At 34.4% G+C, this 24097-nt stretch overlaps 1 protein-coding gene across 1 annotated transcript in view; it reads left to right on the top strand.

Moving 5' to 3' along the window:
• LOC128701026 (uncharacterized) overlaps positions 1–23301 on the top strand; it is a 193142-nt gene extending 169841 nt beyond the window's left edge. The window contains exon 6 of the mRNA XM_070080081.1: positions 21755–23301. Within this exon, the coding sequence (XP_069936182.1) occupies positions 21755–22276 (522 nt within the window). The 3' untranslated portion in view covers positions 22277–23301. The remainder of the gene's footprint in view (positions 1–21754) is intronic.
• The last annotated feature ends 796 nt before the right edge of the window (positions 23302–24097 follow it).

Below are 24097 nucleotides of genomic sequence, written 5' to 3' on the forward strand. Positions count from 1 at the left end.
ACCTGGTATATTAAATGTGACCTGGTATATTAAATGTGACCTGGTATATTAAATGTGACCTGGTATGTTAAATGTGACCTGGTATATTAAATGTGACCTGGTATATTAAATGTGACCTGGTATATTAAATGTGACCTGGTATGTTAAATGTGACCTGGTATGTTAAATGTGACCTGGTATGTTAAATGTGACCTGGTATGTTAAATGTGACCTGGTATGTTAAATGTGACCTGGTATATTTAATGTGACCTGGTATGTTAAATGTGACCTGGTATGTTAAATGTGACCTGATATGTTAAATGTGACCTGGTATATTAAATGTGACCTGGTATGTTAAATGTGACCTGGTATATTAAATGTGACCTGGTATATTAAATGTGACCTGGTATGTTAAATGTGACCTGGTATATTAAATGTGACCTGGTATTGTAAATGTGACCTGTATGTTAAATGTGACCTGGTATATTAAATGTGACCTGGTATATTAAATGTGACCTGGTATGTTAAATGTGACCTGGTATGTTAAATGTGACCTGGTATGTTAAATGTGACCTGGTATATTAAATGTGACCTGGTATGTTAAATGTGACCTGGTATATTAAATGTGACCTGGTATATTAAACCTGGTATGTTAAATGTGACCTGGTATATTAAATGTGACCTGGAATATTAAATGTGACCTGTTAAATGTGACCTGGTATATTAAATGTGACCTGGTATGTTAAATGTGACCTGGTATATTAAATGTGACCTGGTATATTAAATGTGACCTGGTATGTTAAATGTGACCTGGTATATTAAATGTGACCTGGTATATTAAATGTGACCTGGTATATTAAATGTGACCTGGTATGTTAAATGTGACCTGGTATGTTAAATGTGACCTGGTATATTAAATGTGACCTGGTATATTAAATGTGACCTGGTATGTTAAATGTGACCTGGTATGTTAAATGTGACCTGGTATGTTAAATGTGACCTGGTATGTTAAATGTGACCTGGTATATTAAATGTGACCTGGTATGTTAAATGTGACCTGGTATATTAAATGTGACCTGGTATATTAAATGTGACCTGGTATGTTAAATGTGACCTGGTATATTAAATGTGACCTGGTATATTAAATGTGACCTGGTATGTTAAATGTGACCTGGTATATTAAATGTGACCTGGTATGTTAAATGTGACCTGGTATATTAAATGTGACCTGGTATGTTAAATGTGACCTGGTATATTAAATGTGACCTGGTATATTAAATGTGACCTGGTATATTAAATGTGACCTGGTATATTAAATGTGACCTGGTATATTAAATGTGACCTGGTATATTAAATGTGACCTGGTATATTAAATGTGACCTGGTATGTTAAATGTGACCTGGTATATTAAATGTGACCTGGTATATTAAATGTGACCTGGTATGTTAAATGTGACCTGGTATATTAAATGTGACCTGGTATATTAAATGTGACCTGGTATGTTAAATGTGACCTGGTATATTAAATGTGACCTGGTATATTAAATGTGACCTGGTATGTTAAATGTGACCTGGTATGTTAAATGTGACCTGGTATATTAAATGTGACCTGGTATGTTAAATGTGACCTGGTATGTTAAATGTGACCTGGTATATTAAATGTGACCTGGTATGTTAAATTTGACCTGGTATGTTAAATGTGACCTGGTATATTAAATGTGACCTGGTATGTTAAATGTGACCTGGTATATTAAATGTGACCTGGTATGTTAAATGTGACCTGGTATATTAAATGTGACCTGGTATATTAAATGTGACCTGGTATGTTAAATGTGACCTGGTATGTTAAATGTGACCTGGTATGTTAAATGTGACCTGGTATGTTAAATGTGACCTGGTATGTTAAATGTGACCTGGTATGTTAAATGTGACCTGGTATGTTAAATGTGACCTGGTATATTAAATGTGACCTGGTATGTTAAATGTGACCTGGTATATTAAATGTGACCTGGTATATTAAATGTGACCTGGTATATTAAATGTGACCTGGTATGTTAAATGTGACCTGGTATGTTAAATGTGACCTGGTATATTAAATGTGACCTGGTATATTAAATGTGACCTGGTATATTAAATGTGACCTGGTATATTAAATGTGACCTGGTATATTAAATGTGACCTGGTATATTAAATGTGACCTGGTATATTAAATGTGACCTGGTATATTAAATGTGACCTGGTATATTAAATGTGACCTGGTATATTAAATGTGACCTGGTATATTAAATGTGACCTGGTATGTTAAATGTGACCTGGTATATTAAATGTGACCTGGTATATTAAATGTGACCTGGTATATTAAATGTGACCTGGTATATTAAATGTGACCTGGTATATTAAATGTGACCTGGTATATTAAATGTGACCTGGTATGTTAAATGTGACCTGGTGACCTGGTATGTTAAATGTGACCTGGTATGTTAAATGTGACCTGGTATGTTAAATGTGACCTGGTATGTTAAATGTGACCTGGTATATTAAATGTGACCTGGTATATTAAATGTGACCTGGTATGTTAAATGTGACCTGGTATATTAAATGTGACCTGGTATATTAAATGTGACCTGGTATATTAAATGTGACCTGGTATGTTAAATGTGACCTGGTATATTAAATGTGACCTGGTATATTAAATGTGACCTGGTATGTTAAATGTGACCTGGTATATTAAATGTGACCTGGTATATTAAATGTGACCTGGTATGTTAAATGTGACCTGGTATGTTAAATGTGACCTGGTATGTTAAATGTGACCTGGTATATTAAATGTGACCTGGTATATTAAATGTGACCTGGTATGTTAAATGTGACCTGGTATGTTAAATGTGACCTGGTATGTTAAATGTGACCTGGTATGTTAAATGTGACCTGGTATGTTAAATGTGACCTGGTATGTTAAATGTGACCTGGTATGTTAAATGTGACCTGGTATGTTAAATGTGACCTGGTATGTTAAATGTGACCTGGTATATTAAATGTGACCTGGTATATTAAATGTGACCTGGTATGTTAAATGTGACCTGGTATATTAAATGTGACCTGGTATGTTAAATGTGACCTGGTATATTAAATGTGACCTGGTATATTAAATGTGACCTGGTATATTAAATGTGACCTGGTATATTAAATGTGACCTGGTATATTAAATGTGACCTGGTATATTAAATGTGACCTGGTATATTAAATGTGACCTGGTATATTAAATGTGACCTGGTATACTAAATGTGACCTGGTATATTAAATGTGACCTGGTATATTAAATGTGACCTGTTATACTAAATGTGACCTGGTATGTTAAATGTGACCTGGTATATTAAATGTGACCTGGTATATTAAATGTGACCTTGTATATTAAATGTGACCTGGTATATTAAATGTGACCTGGTATATTAAATGTGACCTGGTATATTAAATGTGACCTGGTATATTAAATGTGACCTGGTATATTAAATGTGACCTGGTATATTAAATGTGACCTGGTATGTTAAATGTGACCTGGTATATTAAATGTGACCTGGTATATTAAATGTGACCTGGTATGTTAAATGTGACCTGGTATATTAAATGTGACCTGGTATATTAAATGTGACCTGGTATATTAAATGTGACCTGGTATGTTAAATGTGACCTGGTATATTAAATGTGACCTGGTATATTAAATGTGACCTGGTATGTTAAATGTGACCTGGTATATTAAATGTGACCTGGTATATTAAATGTGACCTGGTATATTAAATGTGACCTGGTATGTTAAATGTGACCTGGTATATTAAATGTGACCTGGTATATTAAATGTGACCTGGTATATTAAATGTGACCTGGTATGTTAAATGTGACCTGGTATATTAAATGTGACCTGGTATGTTAAATGTGACCTATTAAATGTGACCTGGTATGTTAAATGTGACCTGGTATATTAAATGTGACCTGGTATATTAAATGTGACCTGGTATATTAAATGTGACCTGGTATGTTAAATGTGACCTGGTATATTAAATGTGACCTGGTATATTAAATGTGACCTGGTATATTAAATGTGACCTGGTATGTTAAATGTGACCTGGTATGTTAAATGTGACCTGGTATATTAAATGTGACCTGGTATGTTAAATGTGACCTGGTATATTAAATGTGACCTGGTATGTTAAATGTGACCTGGTATGTTAAATGTGACCTGGTATATTAAATGTGACCTGGTATGTTAAATGTGACCTGGTATGTTAAATGTGACCTGGTATGTTAAATGTGACCTGGTATATTAAATGTGACCTGGTATGTTAAATGTGACCTGGTATATTAAATGTGACCTGGTATATTAAATGTGACCTGGTATATTAAATGTGACCTGGTATATTAAATGTGACCTGGTATGTTAAATGTGACCTGGTATGTTAAATGTGACCTGGTATGTTAAATGTGACCTGGTATATTAAATGTGACCTGGTATGTTAAATGTGACCTGGTATGTTAAATGTGACCTGGTATGTTAAATGTGACCTGGTATGTTAAATGTGACCTGGTATGTTAAATGTGACCTGGTATATTAAATGTGACCTGGTATATTAAATGTGACCTGGTATATTAAATGTGACCTGGTATATTAAATGTGACCTGGTATATTAAATGTGACCTGGTATATTAAATGTGACCTGGTATATTAAATGTGACCTGGTATATTAAATGTGACCTGGTATATTAAATGTGACCTGGTATATTAAATGTGACCTGGTATGTTAAATGTGACCTGGTATATTAAATGTGACCTGGTATATTAAATGTGACCTGGTATGTTAAATGTGACCTGGTATATTAAATGTGACCTGGTATGTTAAATGTGACCTGGTATGTTAAATGTGACCTGGTATGTTAAATGTGACCTGGTATATTAAATGTGACCTGGTATATTAAATGTGACCTGGTATGTTAAATGTGACCTGGTATATTAAATGTGACCTGGTATGTTAAATGTGACCTGGTATATTAAATGTGACCTGGTATGTTAAATGTGACCTGGTATATTAAATGTGACCTGGTATATTAAATGTGACCTGGTATATTAAATGTGACCTGGTATATTAAATGTGACCTGGTATATTAAATGTGACCTGGTATATTAAATGTGACCTGGTATGTTAAATGTGACCTGGTATATTAAATGTGACCTGGTATATTAAATGTGACCTGGTATATTAAATGTGACCTGGTATGTTAAATGTGACCTGGTATATTAAATGTGACCTGGTATATTAAATGTGACCTGGTATATTAAATGTGACCTGGTATATTAAATGTGACCTGGTATATTAAATGTGACCTGGTATATTAAATGTGACCTGGTATATTAAATGTGACCTGGTATATTAAATGTGACCTGGTATATTAAATGTGACCTGGTATATTAAATGTGACCTGGTATGTTAAATGTGACCTGGTATATTAAATGTGACCTGGTATGTTAAATGTGACCTGGTATATTAAATGTGACCTGGTATGTTAAATGTGACCTGGTATATTAAATGTGACCTGGTATGTTAAATGTGACCTGGTATATTAAATGTGACCTGGTATGTTAAATGTGACCTGGTATATTAAATGTGACCTGGTATATTAAATGTGACCTGGTATGTTAAATGTGACCTGGTATGTTAAATGTGACCTGGTATGTTAAATGTGACCTGGTATATTAAATGTGACCTGGTATATTAAATGTGACCTGGTATATTAAATGTGACCTGGTATATTAAATGTGACCTGGTATGTTAAATGTGACCTGGTATATTAAATGTGACCTGGTATATTAAATGTGACCTGGTATATTAAATGTGACCTGGTATATTAAATGTGACCTGGTATATTAAATGTGACCTGGTATGTTAAATGTGACCTGGTATATTAAATGTGACCTGGTATATTAAATGTGACCTGGTATATTAAATGTGACCTGGTATGTTAAATGTGACCTGGTATATTAAATGTGACCTGGTATATTAAATGTGACCTGGTATATTAAATGTGACCTGGTATGTTAAATGTGACCTGGTATATTAAATGTGACCTGGTATATTAAATGTGACCTGGTATATTAAATGTGACCTGGTATATTAAATGTGACCTGGTATATTAAATGTGACCTGGTATATTAAATGTGACCTGGTATATTAAATGTGACCTGGTATATTAAATGTGACCTGGTATATTAAATGTGACCTGGTATATTAAATGTGACCTGGTATATTAAATGTGACCTGGTATGTTAAATGTGACCTGGTATATTAAATGTGACCTGGTATGTTAAATGTGACCTGGTATATTAAATGTGACCTGGTATGTTAAATGTGACCTGGTATATTAAATGTGACCTGGTATATTAAATGTGACCTGGTATGTTAAATGTGACCTGGTATATTAAATGTGACCTGGTATATTAAATGTGACCTGGTATGTTAAATGTGACCTGGTATGTTAAATGTGACCTGGTATATTAAATGTGACCTGGTATGTTAAATGTGACCTGGTATATTAAATGTGACCTGGTATGTTAAATGTGACCTGGTATATTAAATGTGACCTGGTATATTAAATGTGACCTGGTATATTAAATGTGACCTGGTATATTAAATGTGACCTGGTATATTAAATGTGACCTGGTATATTAAATGTGACCTGGTATGTTAAATGTGACCTGGTATATTAAATGTGACCTGGTATATTAAATGTGACCTGGTATATTAAATGTGACCTGGTATATTAAATGTGACCTGGTATATTAAATGTGACCTGGTATATTAAATGTGACCTGGTATATTAAATGTGACCTGGTATATTAAATGTGACCTGGTATGTTAAATGTGACCTGGTATATTAAATGTGACCTGGTATGTTAAATGTGACCTGGTATATTAAATGTGACCTGGTATGTTAAATGTGACCTGGTATATTAAATGTGACCTGGTATATTAAATGTGACCTGGTATGTTAAATGTGACCTGGTATGTTAAATGTGACCTGGTATATTAAATGTGACCTGGTATGTTAAATGTGACCTGGTATGTTAAATGTGACCTGGTATGTTAAATGTGACCTGGTATGTTAAATGTGACCTGGTATGTTAAATGTGACCTGGTATATTAAATGTGACCTGGTATGTTAAATGTGACCTGGTATGTTAAATGTGACCTGGTATATTAAATGTGACCTGGTATGTTAAATGTGACCTGGTATGTTAAATGTGACCTGGTATGTTAAATGTGACCTGGTATGTTAAATGTGACCTGGTATATTAAATGTGACCTGGTATGTTAAATGTGACCTGGTATATTAAATGTGACCTGGTATATTAAATGTGACCTGGTATGTTAAATGTGACCTGGTATATTAAATGTGACCTGGTATATTAAATGTGACCTGGTATATTAAATGTGACCTGGTATGTTAAATGTGACCTGGTATGTTAAATGTGACCTGGTATGTTAAATGTGACCTGGTATATTAAATGTGACCTGGTATGTTAAATGTGACCTGGTATATTAAATGTGACCTGGTATATTAAATGTGACCTGGTATATTAAATGTGACCTGGTATGTTAAATGTGACCTGGTATATTAAATGTGACCTGGTATATTAAATGTGACCTGGTATATTAAATGTGACCTGGTATATTAAATGTGACCTGGTATATTAAATGTGACCTGGTATATTAAATGTGACCTGGTATGTTAAATGTGACCTGGTATATTAAATGTGACCTGGTATATTAAATGTGACCTGGTATATTAAATGTGACCTGGTATATTAAATGTGACCTGGTATATTAAATGTGACCTGGTATATTAAATGTGACCTGGTATATTAAATGTGACCTGGTATATTAAATGTGACCTGGTATATTAAATGTGACCTGGTATATTAAATGTGACCTGGTATATTAAATGTGACCTGGTATATTAAATGTGACCTGGTATATTAAATGTGACCTGGTATATTAAATGTGACCTGGTATATTAAATGTGACCTGGTATATTAAATGTGATCTGGTATATTAAATGTGACCTGGTATATTAAATGTGACCTGGTATGTTAAATGTGACCTGGTATGTTAAATGTGACCTGGTATATTAAATGTGACCTGGTATATTAAATGTGACCTGGTATATTAAATGTGACCTGGTATGTTAAATGTGACCTGGTATGTTAAATGTGACCTGGTATATTAAATGTGACCTGGTATATTAAATGTGACCTGGTATGTTAAATGTGACCTGGTATATTAAATGTGACCTGGTATATTAAATGTGACCTGGTATATTAAATGTGACCTGGTATGTTAAATGTGACCTGGTATATTAAATGTGACCTGGTATGTTAAATGTGACCTGGTATATTAAATGTGACCTGGTATATTAAATGTGACCTGGTATGTTAAATGTGACCTGGTATGTTAAATGTGACCTGGTATGTTAAATGTGACCTGGTATATTAAATGTGACCTGGTATGTTAAATGTGACCTGGTATATTAAATGTGACCTGGTATGTTAAATGTGACCTGGTATATTAAATGTGACCTGGTATATTAAATGTGACCTGGTATGTTAAATGTGGCCTGGTATGTTAAATGTGACCTGGTATATTAAATGTGACCTGGTATGTTAAATGTGACCTGGTATATTAAATGTGACCTGGTATGTTAAATGTGACCTGGTATATTAAATGTGACCTGGTATATTAAATGTGACCTGGTATATTAAATGTGACCTGGTATGTTAAATGTGACCTGGTATATTAAATGTGACCTGGTATATTAAATGTGACCTGGTATATTAAATGTGACCTGGTATATTAAATGTGACCTGGTATATTAAATGTGACCTGGTATGTTAAATGTGACCTGGTATGTTAAATGTGACCTGGTATATTAAATGTGACCTGGTATATTAAATGTGACCTGGTATATTAAATGTGACCTGGTATGTTAAATGTGACCTGGTATATTAAATGTGACCTGGTATATTAAATGTGACCTGGTATATTAAATGTGTCCTGTTATGATATTAAATGTGATCTGGTATATTAAATGTGACCTGGTATATTAAATGTGACCTGGTATGTTAAATGTGACCTGGTATATTAAATGTGACCTGGTATATTAAATGTGACCTGGTATATTAAATGTGACCTGGTATATTAAATGTGACCTGGTATATTAAATGTGACCTGGTATGTTAAATGTGACCTGGTATGTTAAATGTGACCTGGTATGTTAAATGTGACCTGGTATGTTAAATGTGACCTGGTATGTTAAATGTGACCTGGTATATTAAATGTGACCTGGTATATTAAATGTGACCTGGTATGTTAAATGTGACCTGGTATATTAAATGTGACCTGGTATGTTAAATGTGACCTGGTATATTAAATGTGACCTGGTATGTTAAATGTGACCTGTTATATTAAATGTATATTAAATGTGACCTGGTATATTAAATGTGACCTGGTATATTAAATGTGACCTGGTATATTAAATGTGACCTGGTATATTAAATGTGACCTGGTATATTAAATGTGACCTGGTATGTTAAATGTGACCTGGTATATTAAATGTGACCTGGTATGTTAAATGTGACCTGGTATATTAAATGTGACCTGGTATGTTAAATGTGACCTGGTATATTAAATGTGACCTGGTATGTTAAATGTGACCTGGTATGTTAAATGTGACCTGGTATGTTAAATGTGACCTGGTATGTTAAATGTGACCTGGTATGTTAAATGTGACCTGGTATATTAAATGTGACCTGGTATATTAAATGTGACCTGGTATGTTAAATGTGACCTGGTATATTAAATGTGACCTGGTATGTTAAATGTGACCTGGTATATTAAATGTGACCTGGTATATTAAATGTGACCTGGTATGTTAAATGTGACCTGGTATATTAAATGTGACCTGGTATATTAAATGTGACCTGGTATATTAAATGTGACCTGGTATATTAAATGTGACCTGGTATGTTAAATGTGACCTGGTATATTAAATGTGACCTGGTATATTAAATGTGACCTGGTATGTTAAATGTGACCTGGTATATTAAATGTGACCTGGTATGTTAAATGTGACCTGGTATATTAAATGTGACCTGGTATATTAAATGTGACCTGGTATATTAAATGTGACCTGGTATATTAAATGTGACCTGGTATATTAAATGTGACCTGGTATATTAAATGTGACCTGGTATATTAAATGTGACCTGGTATATTAAATGTGACCTGGTATATTAAATGTGACCTGGTATATTAAATGTGACCTGGTATATTAAATGTGACCTGGTATATTAAATGTGACCTGGTATATTAAATGTGACCTGGTATGTTAAATGTGACCTGGTATATTAAATGTGACCTGGTATGTTAAATGTGACCTGGTATATTAAATGTGACCTGGTATGTTAAATGTGACCTGGTATGACCTGGTTAAATGTGACCTGGTATATTAAATGTGACCTGGTATATTAAATGTGACCTGGTATGTTAAATGTGACCTGGTATATTAAATGTGACCTGGTATGTTAAATGTGACCTGGTATATTAAATGTGACCTGGTATATTAAATGTGACCTGGTATGTTAAATGTGACCTGGTATGTTAAATGTGACCTGGTATGTTAAATGTGACCTGGTATATTAAATGTGACCTGGTATATTAAATGTGACCTGGTATATTAAATGTGACCTGGTATGTTAAATGTGACCTGGTATATTAAATGTGACCTGGTATATTAAATGTGACCTGGTATGTTAAATGTGACCTGGTATATTAAATGTGACCTGGTATATTAAATGTGACCTGGTATATTAAATGTGACCTGGTATATTAAATGTGACCTGGTATGTTAAATGTGACCTGGTATGGTTAAATGTGACCTGGTATATTAAATGTGACCTGGTATATTAAATGTGACCTGGTATGTTAAATGTGACCTGGTATATTAAATGTGACCTGGTATATTAAATGTGACCTGGTATGTTAAATGTGACCTGGTATGTTAAATGTGACCTGGTATATTAAATGTGACCTGGTATATTAAATGTGACCTGGTATGTTAAATGTGACCTGGTATATTAAATGTGACCTGGTATATTAAATGTGACCTGGTATGTTAAATGTGACCTGGTATGTTAAATGTGACCTGGTATGTTAAATGTGACCTGGTATGTTAAATGTGACCTGGTATGTTAAATGTGACCTGGTATATTAAATGTGACCTGGTATATTAAATGTGACCTGGTATGTTAAATGTGACCTGGTATGTTAAATGTGACCTGGTATATTAAATGTGACCTGGTATGTTAAATGTGACCTGGTATGTTAAATGTGACCTGGTATGTTAAATGTGACCTGGTATATTAAATGTGACCTGGTATATTAAATGTGACCTGGGTATATTAAATGTGACCTGGTATGTTAAATGTGACCTGGTATATTAAATGTGACCTGGTATATTAAATGTGACCTGGTATATTAAATGTGACCTGGTATGTTAAATGTGACCTGGTATATTAAATGTGACCTGGTATGTTAAATGTGACCTGGTATATTAAATGTGACCTGGTATATTAAATGTGACCTGGTATGTTAAATGTGACCTGGTATATTAAATGTGACCTGGTATGTTAAATGTGACCTGGTATATTAAATGTGACCTGGTATATTAAATGTGACCTGGTATATTAAATGTGACCTGGTATATTAAATGTGACCTGGTATATTAAATGTGACCTGGTATATTAAATGTGACCTGGTATATTAAATGTGACCTGGTATATTAAATGTGACCTGGTATATTAAATGTGACCTGGTATATTAAATGTGACCTGGTATGTTAAATGTGACCTGGTATATTAAATGTGACCTGGTATGTTAAATGTGACCTGGTATATTAAATGTGACCTGGTATATTAAATGTGACCTGGTATGTTAAATGTGACCTGGTATATTAAATGTGACCTGGTATGTTAAATGTGACCTGGTATGTTAAATGTGACCTGGTATGTTAAATGTGACCTGGTATGTTAAATGTGACCTGGTATGTTAAATGTGACCTGGTATATTAAATGTGACCTGGTATGTTAAATGTGACCTGGTATATTAAATGTGACCTGGTATATTAAATGTGACCTGGTATGTTAAATGTGACCTGGTATGTTAAATGTGACCTGGTATATTAAATGTGACCTGGTATGTTAAATGTGACCTGGTATGTTAAATGTGACCTGGTATATTAAATGTGACCTGGTATATTAAATGTGACCTGGTATGTTAAATGTGACCTGGTATGTTAAATGTGACCTGGTATATTAAATGTGACCTGGTATATTAAATGTGACCTGGTATGTTAAATGTGACCTGGTATATTAAATGTGACCTGGTATGTTAAATGTGACCTGGTATATTAAATGTGACCTGGTATATTAAATGTGACCTGGTATATTAAATGTGACCTGGTATATTAAATGTGACCTGGTATATTAAATGTGACCTGGTATATTAAATGTGACCTGGTATATTAAATGTGACCTGGTATATTAAATGTGACCTGGTATATTAAATGTGACCTGGTATATTAAATGTGACCTGGTATATTAAATGTGACCTGGTATGTTAAATGTGACCTGGTATATTAAATGTGACCTGGTATATTAAATGTGACCTGGTATATTAAATGTGACCTGGTATATTAAATGTGACCTGGTATATTAAATGTGACCTGGTATATTAAATGTGACCTGGTATATTAAATGTGACCTGGTATGTTAAATGTGACCTGGTATATTAAATGTGACCTGGTATATTAAATGTGACCTGGTATGTTAAATGTGACCTGGTATGTTAAATGTGACCTGGTATGTTAAATGTGACCTGGTATGTTAAATGTGACCTGGTATGTTAAATGTGACCTGGTATATTAAATGTGACCTGGTATGTTAAATGTGACCTGGTATATTAAATGTGACCTGGTATATTAAATGTGACCTGGTATATTAAATGTGACCTGGTTAGATGTGACCTGGTATATTAAATGTGACCTGGTATATTAAATGTGACCTGGTATGTTAAATGTGACCTGGTATATTAAATGTGACCTGGTATGTTAAATGTGACCTGGTATATTAAATGTGACCTGGTATATTAAATGTGACCTGGTATGTTAAATGTGACCTGGTATATTAAATGTGACCTGGTATGTTAAATGTGACCTGGTATGTTAAATGTGACCTGGTATATTAAATGTGACCTGGTATATTAAATGTGACCTGGTATGTTAAATGTGACCTGGTATATTAAATGTGACCTGGTATATTAAATGTGACCTGGTATGTTAAATGTGACCTGTTATGTTAAATGTGACCTGGTATATTAAATGTGACCTGGTATGTTAAATGTGACCTGGTATATTAAATGTGACCTGGTATATTAAATGTGACCTGGTATATTAAATGTGACCTGGTATGTTAAATGTGACCTGGTATATTAAATGTGACCTGGTATATTAAATGTGACCTGGTATATTAAATGTGACCTGGTATATTAAATGTGACCTGGTATATTAAATGTGACCTGGTATGTTAAATGTGACCTGGTATGTTAAATGTGACCTGGTATATTAAATGTGACCTGGTATATTAAATGTGACCTGGTATATTAAATGTGACCTGGTATATTAAATGTGACCTGGTATGTTAAATGTGACCTGGTATATTAAATGTGACCTGGTATATTAAATGTGACCTTGTATATTAAATGTGACCTTGTATATTATATGTGACCTGGTATATTAAATGTGACCTGGTATATTAAATATGACCTGGTATATTAAATGTGACCTGTTATATGGTATATTAAATGTGACCTGGTATGTTAAATGTGACCTGGTATATTAAATGTGACCTGGTATGTTAAATGTGACCTGGTATATTAAATGTGACCTGGTATGTTAAATGTGACCTGGTATATTAAATGTGACCTGGTATGTTAAATGTGACCTGGTATATTAAATGTGACCTGGTATGTTAAATGTGACCTGGTATGTTAAATGTGACCTGGTATATTAAATGTGACCTGGTATATTAAATGTGACCTGGTATGTTAAATGTGACCTGGTATGTTAAATGTGACCTGGTATATTAAATGTGACCTGGTATATTAAATGTGACCTGGTATATTAAATGTGACCTGGTATATTAAATGTGACCTGGTATATTAAATGTGACCTGGTATATTAAATGTGACCTGGTATATTAAATGTGACCTGGTATGTTAAATGTGACCTGGTATATTAAATGTGACCTGGTATATTAAATGTGACCTGGTATATTAAATGTGACCTGGTATATTAAATGTGACCTGGTATGTTAAATGTGACCTGGTATATTAAATGTGACCTGGTATATTAAATGTGACCTGGTATGTTAAATGTGACCTGGTATGTTAAATGTGACCTGGTATATTAAATGTGACCTGGTATGTTAAATGTGACCTGGTATGTTAAATGTGACCTGGTATATTAAATGTGACCTGGTATATTAAATGTGACCTGGTATATTAAATGTGACCTGGTATATTAAATGTGACCTGGTATGTTAAATGTGACCTGGTATGTTAAATGTGACCTGGTATGTTAAATGTGACCTGGTATGTTAAATGTGACCTGGTATATTAAATGTGACCTGGTATATTAAATGTGACCTGGTATATTAAATGTGACCTGGTATGTTAAATGTGACCTGGTATATTAAATGTGACCTGGTATGTTAAATGTGACCTGGTATATTAAATGTGACCTGGTATATTAAATGTGACCTGGTATATTAAATGTGACCTGGTATGTTAAATGTGACCTGGTATATTAAATGTGACCTGGTATATTAAATGTGACCTGGTATATTAAATGTGACCTGGTATATTAAATGTGACCTGGTATGTTAAATGTGACCTGGTATATTAAATGTGACCTGGTATATTAAATGTGACCTGGTATATTAAATGTGACCTGGTATGTTAAATGTGACCTGGTATGTTAAATGTGACCTGGTATATTAAATGTGACCTGGTATGTTAAATGTGACCTGGTATATTAAATGTGACCTGGTATATTAAATGTGACCTGGTATATTAAATGTGACCTGGTATGTTAAATGTGACCTGGTATATTAAATGTGACCTGGTATGTTAAATGTGACCTGGTATATTAAATGTGACCTGGTATGTTAAATGTGACCTGGTATATTAAATGTGACCTGGTATATTAAATGTGACCTGGTATGTTAAATGTGACCTGGTATATTAAATGTGACCTGGTATGTTAAATGTGACCTGGTATATTAAATGTGACCTGGTATATTAAATGTGACCTGGTATGTTAAATGTGACCTGGTATATTAAATGTGACCTGGTATATTAAATGTGACCTGGTATATTAAATGTGACCTGGTATATTAAATGTGACCTGGTATGTTAAATGTGACCTGGTATATTAAATGTGACCTGGTATATTAAATGTGACCTGGTATATTAAATGTGACCTGGTATATTAAATGTGACCTGGTATATTAAATGTGACCTGGTATGTTAAATGTGACCTGGTATATTAAATGTGACCTGGTATATTAAATGTGACCTGGTATATTAAATGTGACCTGGTATATTAAATGTGACCTGGTATATTAAATGTGACCTGGTATATTAAATGTGACCTGGTATATTAAATGTGACCTGGTATATTAAATGTGACCTGGTATATTAAATGTGACCTGGTATATTAAATGTGACCTGGTATGTTAAATGTGACCTGGTATGTTAAATGAGACCTGGTATATTAAATGTGACCTGGTATATTAAATGTGACCTGGTATGTTAAATGTGACCTGGTATATTAAATGTGACCTGGTATATTAAATGTGACCTGGTATATTAAATGTGACCTGGTATATTAAATGTGACCTGGTATATTAAATGTGACCTGGTATATTAAATGTGACCTGGTATATTAAATGTGACCTGGTATGTTAAATGTGACCTGGTATATTAAATGTGACCTGGTATATTAAATGTGACCTGGTATATTAAATGTGACCTGGTATATTAAATGTGACCTGGTATATTAAATGTGACCTTGTATATTATATGTGACCTGGTATATTAAATGTGACCTGGTATATTAAATATGACCTGGTATATTAAATGTGACCTGTTATATTAAATATGACCTGGTATAATAAATGTGACCTGGTCTACTAAATGTGATCTGGTATATTAAATGTGACCTGGTATATTAAATGTGACCTGGTATATTAAATGTGACCTGGTATATTAAATGTGACCTGGTATGTTAAATGTGACCTGGTATGTTAAATGTGACCTGGTATATTAAATGTGACCTGGTATGTTAAATGTGACCTGGTATATTAAATGTGACCTGGTATGTTAAATGTGACCTGGTATATTAAATGTGACCTGGTATATTAAATGTGACCTGGTATATTAAATGTGACCTGGTATGTTAAATGTGACCTGGTATATTAAATGTGACCTGGTATGTTAAATGTGACCTGGTATATTAAATGTGACCTGGTATGTTAAATGTGACCTGGTATATTAAATGTGACCTGGTATGTTAAATGTGACCTGGTATATTAAATGTGACCTGGTATATTAAATGTGACCTGGTATATTAAATGTGACCTGGTATATTAAATGTGACCTGGTATATTAAATGTGACCTGGTATATTAAATGTGACCTGGTATATTAAATGTGACCTGGTATATTAAATGTGACCTGGTATATTAAATGTGACCTGGTATATTAAATGTGACCTGGTATATTAAATGTGACCTGGTATATTAAATGTGACCTGGTATATTAAATGTGACCTGGTATATTAAATGTGACCTGGTATGTTAAATGTGACCTGGTATATTAAATGTGACCTGGTATATTAAATGTGACCTGGTATATTAAATGTGACCTGGTATATTAAATGTGACCTGGTATATTAAATGTGACCTGGTATATTAAATGTGACCTGGTATATTAAATGTGACCTGGTATATTAAATGTGACCTGGTATATTAAATGTGACCTGGTATATTAAATGTGACCTGGTATATTAAATGTGACCTGGTATGTTAAATGTGACCTGGTATATTAAATGTGACCTGGTATGTTAAATGTGACCTGGTATATTAAATGTGACCTGGTATATTAAATGTGACCTGGTATATTAAATGTGACCTGGTATATTAAATGTGACCTGGTATATTAAATGTGACCTGGTATATTAAATGTGACCTGGTATATTAAATGTGACCTGGTATGTTAAATGTGACCTGGTATATTAAATGTGACCTGGTATATTAAATGTGACCTGGTATATTAAATGTGACCTGGTATATTAAATGTGACCTGGTATATTAAATGTGACCTGGTATATTAAATGTGACCTGGTATATTAAATGTGACCTGGTATATTAAATGTGACCTGGTATATTAAATGTGACCTGGTATGTTAAATGTGACCTGGTATGTTAAATGTGACCTGGTATATTAAATGTGACCTGGTATGTTAAATGTGACCTGGTATATTAAATGTGACCTGGTATATTAAATGTGACCTGGTATATTAAATGTGACCTGGTATATTAAATGTGACCTGGTATATTAAATGTGACCTGGTATATTAAATGTGACCTGGTATATTAAATGTGACCTGGTATATTAAATGTGACCTGGTATGTTAAATGTGACCTGGTATATTAAATGTGACCTGGTATATTAAATGTGACCTGGTATATTAAATGTGACCTGGTATGTTAAATGTGACCTGGTATATTAAATGTGACCTGGTATGTTAAATGTGACCTGGTATATTAAATGTGACCTGGTATATTAAATGTGACCTGGTATGTTAAATGTGACCTGGTATATTAAATGTGACCTGGTATATTAAATGTGACCTGGTATGTTAAATGTGACCTGGTATGTTAAATGTGACCTGGTATATTAAATGTGACCTGGTATATTAAATGTGACCTGGTATGTTAAATGTGACCTGGTATATTAAATGTGACCTGGTATATTAAATGTGACCTGGTATATTAAATGTGACCTGGTATGTTAAATGTGACCTGGTATGTTAAATGTGACCTGGTATATTAAATGTGACCTGGTATGTTAAATGTGACCTGGTATATTAAATGTGACCTGGTATGTTAAATGTGACCTGGTATATTAAATGTGACCTGGTATATTAAATGTGACCTGGTATATTAAATGTGACCTGGTATATTAAATGTGACTTGGTTAAATGTGACCTGGTATATTAAATGTGACCTGGTATATTAAATGTGACCTGGTATATTAAATGTGACCTGGTATATTAAATGTGACCTGGTATATTAAATGTGACCTGGTATATTAAATGTGACCTGGTATATTAAATGTGACCTGGTATGTTAAATGTGACCTGGTATATTAAATGTGACCTGGTATATTAAATGTGACCTGGTATGTTAAATGTGACCTGGTATATTAAATGTGACCTGGTATGTTAAATGTGACCTGGTATATTAAATGTGACCTGGTATATTAAATGTGACCTGGTATGTTAAATGTGACCTGGTATATTAAATGTGACCTGGTATATTAAATGTGACCTGGTATATTAAATGTGACCTGGTATATTAAATGTGACCTGGTATGTTAAATGTGACCTGGTATATTAAATGTGACCTGGTATGTTAAATGTGACCTGGTATATTAAATGTGACCTGGTATATTAAATGTGACCTGGTATATTAAATGTGACCTGGTGTGTTAAATGTGACCTGGTATATTAAATGTGACCTGGTATATTAAATGTGACCTGGTATGTTAAATGTGACCTGGTATGTTAAATGTGACCTGGTATATTAAATGTGACCTGGTATGTTAAATGTGACCTGGTATATTAAATGTGACCTGGTATATTAAATGTGACCTGGTATATTAAATGTGACCTGGTATATTAAATGTGATCTGGTATATTAAATGTGACCTGGTATATTAAATGTGACCTGGTATATTAAATGTGACCTGGTATGTTAAATGTGACCTGGTATATTAAATGTGACCTGGTATATTAAATGTGACCTGGTGTGTTAAATGTGACCTGGTATATTAAATGTGACCTGCTGTGTTAAATGTGACCTGGTATATTAAATGTGACCTGGTATATTAAATGTGACCTGGTATATTAAATGTGACCTGGTGTGTTAAATGTGACCTGGTATATTAAATGTGACCTGGTATATTAAATGTGACCTGGTATATTAAATGTGACCTGGTATATTAAATGTGACCTGGTATATTAAATGTGACCTGGTATATTAAATGTGACCTGGTATATTAAATGTGACCTGGTGTGTTAAATGTGACCTGGTATATTAAATGTGACCTGGTATATTAAATGTGACCTGGTGTGTTAAATGTGACCTGGTATATTAAATGTGACCTGGTATATTAAATGTGACCTGGTGTGTTAAATGTGACCTGGTATATTAAATGTGACCTGGTATATTAAATGTGACCTGGTATATTAAATGTGACCTGGTATATTAAATGTGACCTGGTGTGTTAAATGTGACCTGGTATATTAAATGTGACCTGGTGTGATAAATGTGACCTGGTATATTAAATGTGACCTGGTATATTAAATGTGACCTGGTGTGTTAAATGTGACCTGGTATATTAAATGTGACCTGGTGTGTTAAATGTGACCTGGTATATTAAATGTGACCTGGTATATTAAATGTGACCTGGTGTGTTAAATGTGACCTGGTATATTAAATGTGACCTGGTATATTAAATGTGACCTGGTATATTAAATGTGACCTGGTATATTAAATGTGACCTGGTGTGTTAAATGTGACCTGGTATATTAAATGTGACCTGGTGTGTTAAATGTGACCTGGTATATTAAATGTGACCTGGTATATTAAATGTGACCTGGTATATTAAATGTGACCTGGTGTGTTAAATGTGACCTGGTATATTAAATGTGACCTGGTATATTAAATGTGACCTGGTATGTTAAATGTGACCTGGTATGTTAAATGTGACCTGGTATATTAAATGTGACCTGGTGTGTTAAATGTGACCTGGTATATTAAATGTGACCTGGTATATTAAATGTGACCTGGTATATTAAATGTGACCTGGTATATTAAATGTGACCTGGTATATTAAATGTGACCTGGTATATTAAATGTGACCTGGTATCACTATGTAATTTGCACTGAAAATAATTCACAGTAATGGTGACGTAACTATAAAAGTTTTATGATAATGTTAATATCATTATAAAAGTTTTATGGTAATGTTAATATCATTATAAAAGTTTTATGGTAATGTTAATATCATTATAAAAGTTTTATGGTAATGTTAATATCATTATAAAAGTTTTATGATAATTTTAATATCATTATAAAAGTTTTATAGTAATGTTAATATCATTATAAAAGTTTCATAATAATATTAATATCATTATACAAGAAAAATCCATTTTTGGTTTTATATTTGCAAAAATATTTTAATAATAACTATGTTAATTTAATAATAATAATTTTTTAATAATAATATTAATAATAAAATATACAAAAATTGGCAATAATTGTAAAAAGTAATAATAATAATAATAATAATAATAATAATAATAATAATAATTTAATAAGAAGGATGATTATTATTTACTATTTGTAATATTTGTTTTTTTTTTTATTCGCCGGTATTCTCCCGGTCCGGGTCTTTTCCAAGTAGTGGTGACCCGGCCTTGACTCCCTATCTGGGGAGTGTCTAGAGACTTAAGTCTCCCATGGGAGGAGGTACAAGTACCCCCTCATCTTTGGGACCAAGTGTCCCCAGGCCTAGCCACATTCCCCGCCCTCACGGGGCTCGTAGGGACCAACTGTCCCCAGGCCTAGCCACATTCCCCGCCCTCACGGGGCTCGTAGGGACCAACTGTCCCCAGGCCTAGCCACATTCCCCGCCCTCACGGGGCTCATCTTTGGGACCAAGTGTCCCCAGGCCTAGCCACATTCCCCGCCCTCACGGGGCTCGTAGGGAGAAGCTAGGCCTCTGGTCTGCCATCTGCCCCGCCCCAAAGGGGCTCGTGGGGATGGCAGTCTTGTGAGCTGCAGGTGGTAGCAAGCTCAGGCTTTTTTGTAATAGATATTAATAAGTTAATTATAATAAATATAATTATAATTTAGAAAAAATATATTTAAATAATATAAAAGTAATTATTATTCACTGATTATTATTGGTAAAAATAATTATAAAACAATATTTTAATCAAAGAGATAATTTTAATTCAATATTTATAAAATGTAATGAAAAATAATAACAATAATAATAATAAAGGAAAGTTATAATTCAATATAATAATAATAATAATAATAATAATAATAATAATAATAATAATAATAATAATAATAATAAAAATAATAATAATAATAATAATAGTAACAATAATAATAATAACAATAATAATAATAATAATAACAATAATAATAATAATATTAATAATAAAGTAATATTTTGTTAATAAGACATAATCATAATTCAATATTTATTGTAGGTAAAGTATTAACATTGTAGTTAATGATGATGTTTGTTTATGAAGGTGACGGAGGTGATGGAGGCCCTGGAGTCGTCCTCCACTCTGGTATTTCTTGACCTGGCCTGGCCTGGATCACCCAGACGAAGACTCCACATCCAGCTGAATACTGACACCATGCTGGCCAAACAGTTTGTGTTGTTGTGTACTGGACAACATCAGTCAGGCTCCTCCTACCTCAACACTAAACTGTTGTGGCTGGGGAACAAGGGTGTGTCAGGGGAGCATGTGTTGGGTGGAGACTACCAGAATAATAATGGTGAGGGAGGAGCACCACTGCTGACCCACCAGTATGGTTACCAGTACCGGAAGTCAGGCAATGCTGGTGCTGTGGGATCATGGTATGACCCATGGAGTAGCAAGAGTACACAGTTCTTCATCATCACCAGGGATCGCACAGATGATGGCCAGTGGGTCAATATCTTTGGTAGGGTGGTGAGAGGCCTGGATGTGTTGAGGGCAGCAGTCAACCACAGTGACATCACAGAGGTGACTGTGGTGGACTGTGGTGTTGTATTGACTCTCTAGTTCACTGTACTATCACTATTGTCACTAGCACTACTGTATATCACCATCAATACAATGAAGTCACATTCACTGCAGCAGTGTCACCATCACCAGAGCGGTGTTTCACAATCACTGAAGTGGAATGTCACTACCAGTACAGGTCTCACAATTACTACAATGGTGTCAATGCATAAGTGCACCATGAGCACTGTGTTGTGACCATGACAGTGGTTTCACCATTACTAGAGTGGTGTCACCATCAGTACAGTGGTGTCACCATCACTACAGTGGTATCACCATCAGTACAGTGGTGTCACCATTAGTGCAGTGGTGTCATCATCAGTACAGTGGCGTCACCATCAATACAACGGCGTCACCATCACTACAGTGGTATCAACATCAGTACAGGGGTGTCACAATCAATAGAGAGGTGTCACCATCAGTACAGTGGTGTCACCATCAGTACAGTGGTGTCACCATCAGAAGAGTGGAATCACTATCAGTACAGTGGCGTCACCATCAGTACAGTGGTGTCACCATCAGTACAGTGTTGTCACCATTACTACAGTGGTGTCACCATCACAACAGTGGTATCACCAGTACAGTGGTATCACCAGTACAGTGGTGTCACCATCAGTACAGTGTTGTCACCATTACTACAGTGGTGTCACCATCACAACAGTGGTATCACCAGTACAGTGGTATCACCAGTACAGTGGTGTCACCATCAGTGCAGTGGTATCACCATAAGCACAGTGGTGTCACCATCAGTACAGTGGTGTTACCATCAGAACAGATGTATCACCATCAGTGCAGTGGTGTCACAATTACTACAATGGTGTCACCATCATTACAGTGGTATCACCATCAGTACAGTGGTGTCATCATCATTACAGTGGTGTTACCATTAGTACAGTGGTATCACCATCAGTACAGTGGTGTCACCATCAGTACAGTGGTGTCACCATCAGTACAGTGGTGTCACCATCAGTACAGTGGTGTCACCATCAGAAGAGTGGAATCACCATCAGTACAGTGGTGTCACCATCAGTACAGTGGTGTCACCATCAGTACAGTGGTGTCACCATCAGTACAGTGGTGTCACCATCAGAAGAGTGGAATCACTATCAGTACAGTGGCGTCACCATCAGTACAGTGGTGTCACCATCAGTACAGTGTTGTCACCATTACTACAGTGGTGTCACCATCACAACAGTGGTATCACCAATACAGTGGTATCACCAGTACAGTGGTGTCACCATCAGTGCAGTGGTATCACCATAAGCACAGTGGTGTCACCATCAGTACAGTGTTGTTACCATCAGAACAGATGTATCACCATCAGTGCAGTGGTGTCACAATTACTACAATGGTGTCACCATCATTACAGTGGTATCACCATCAGTACAGTGATGTCATCATCAGTACAGTGGTGTCACCATCAGAAGAATGGTATCACCATCAGTACAGTGGTGCCATCATAAGTACAGTGGTGCCACCATCACTACAGTGGCATCACCATCACTACAGTGGTATCACCATCCGTACAGTGGTATCACCATCAGTACAGTGGTGTCACCATCTGTACAGTGGTGTCACCATCAGTACAGTGGAATCACCATGAGTACAGTGGTGTCACCATCAGTACAGTTGTGTCACCATCAGTACAGTGGTATCACCATCAGTACAGTGGTGTCACCATTACTACAGTAGTGTCACCATCACTACAGTGGTATCACTATCAGTACAGCAGTGTTACCATCAGTACAGTGGTTTCACCATCAGTACAGTGGTGTCACCATTACTACAGTGGTGTCACCATCATTACAGTGGTATCACTAT

Source organism: Cherax quadricarinatus, unplaced genomic scaffold (assembly GCF_038502225.1).
Source record: "Cherax quadricarinatus isolate ZL_2023a unplaced genomic scaffold, ASM3850222v1 Contig138, whole genome shotgun sequence".
In the NCBI taxonomy this organism is placed as follows: Eukaryota; Metazoa; Arthropoda; class Malacostraca; order Decapoda; family Parastacidae; genus Cherax; species Cherax quadricarinatus.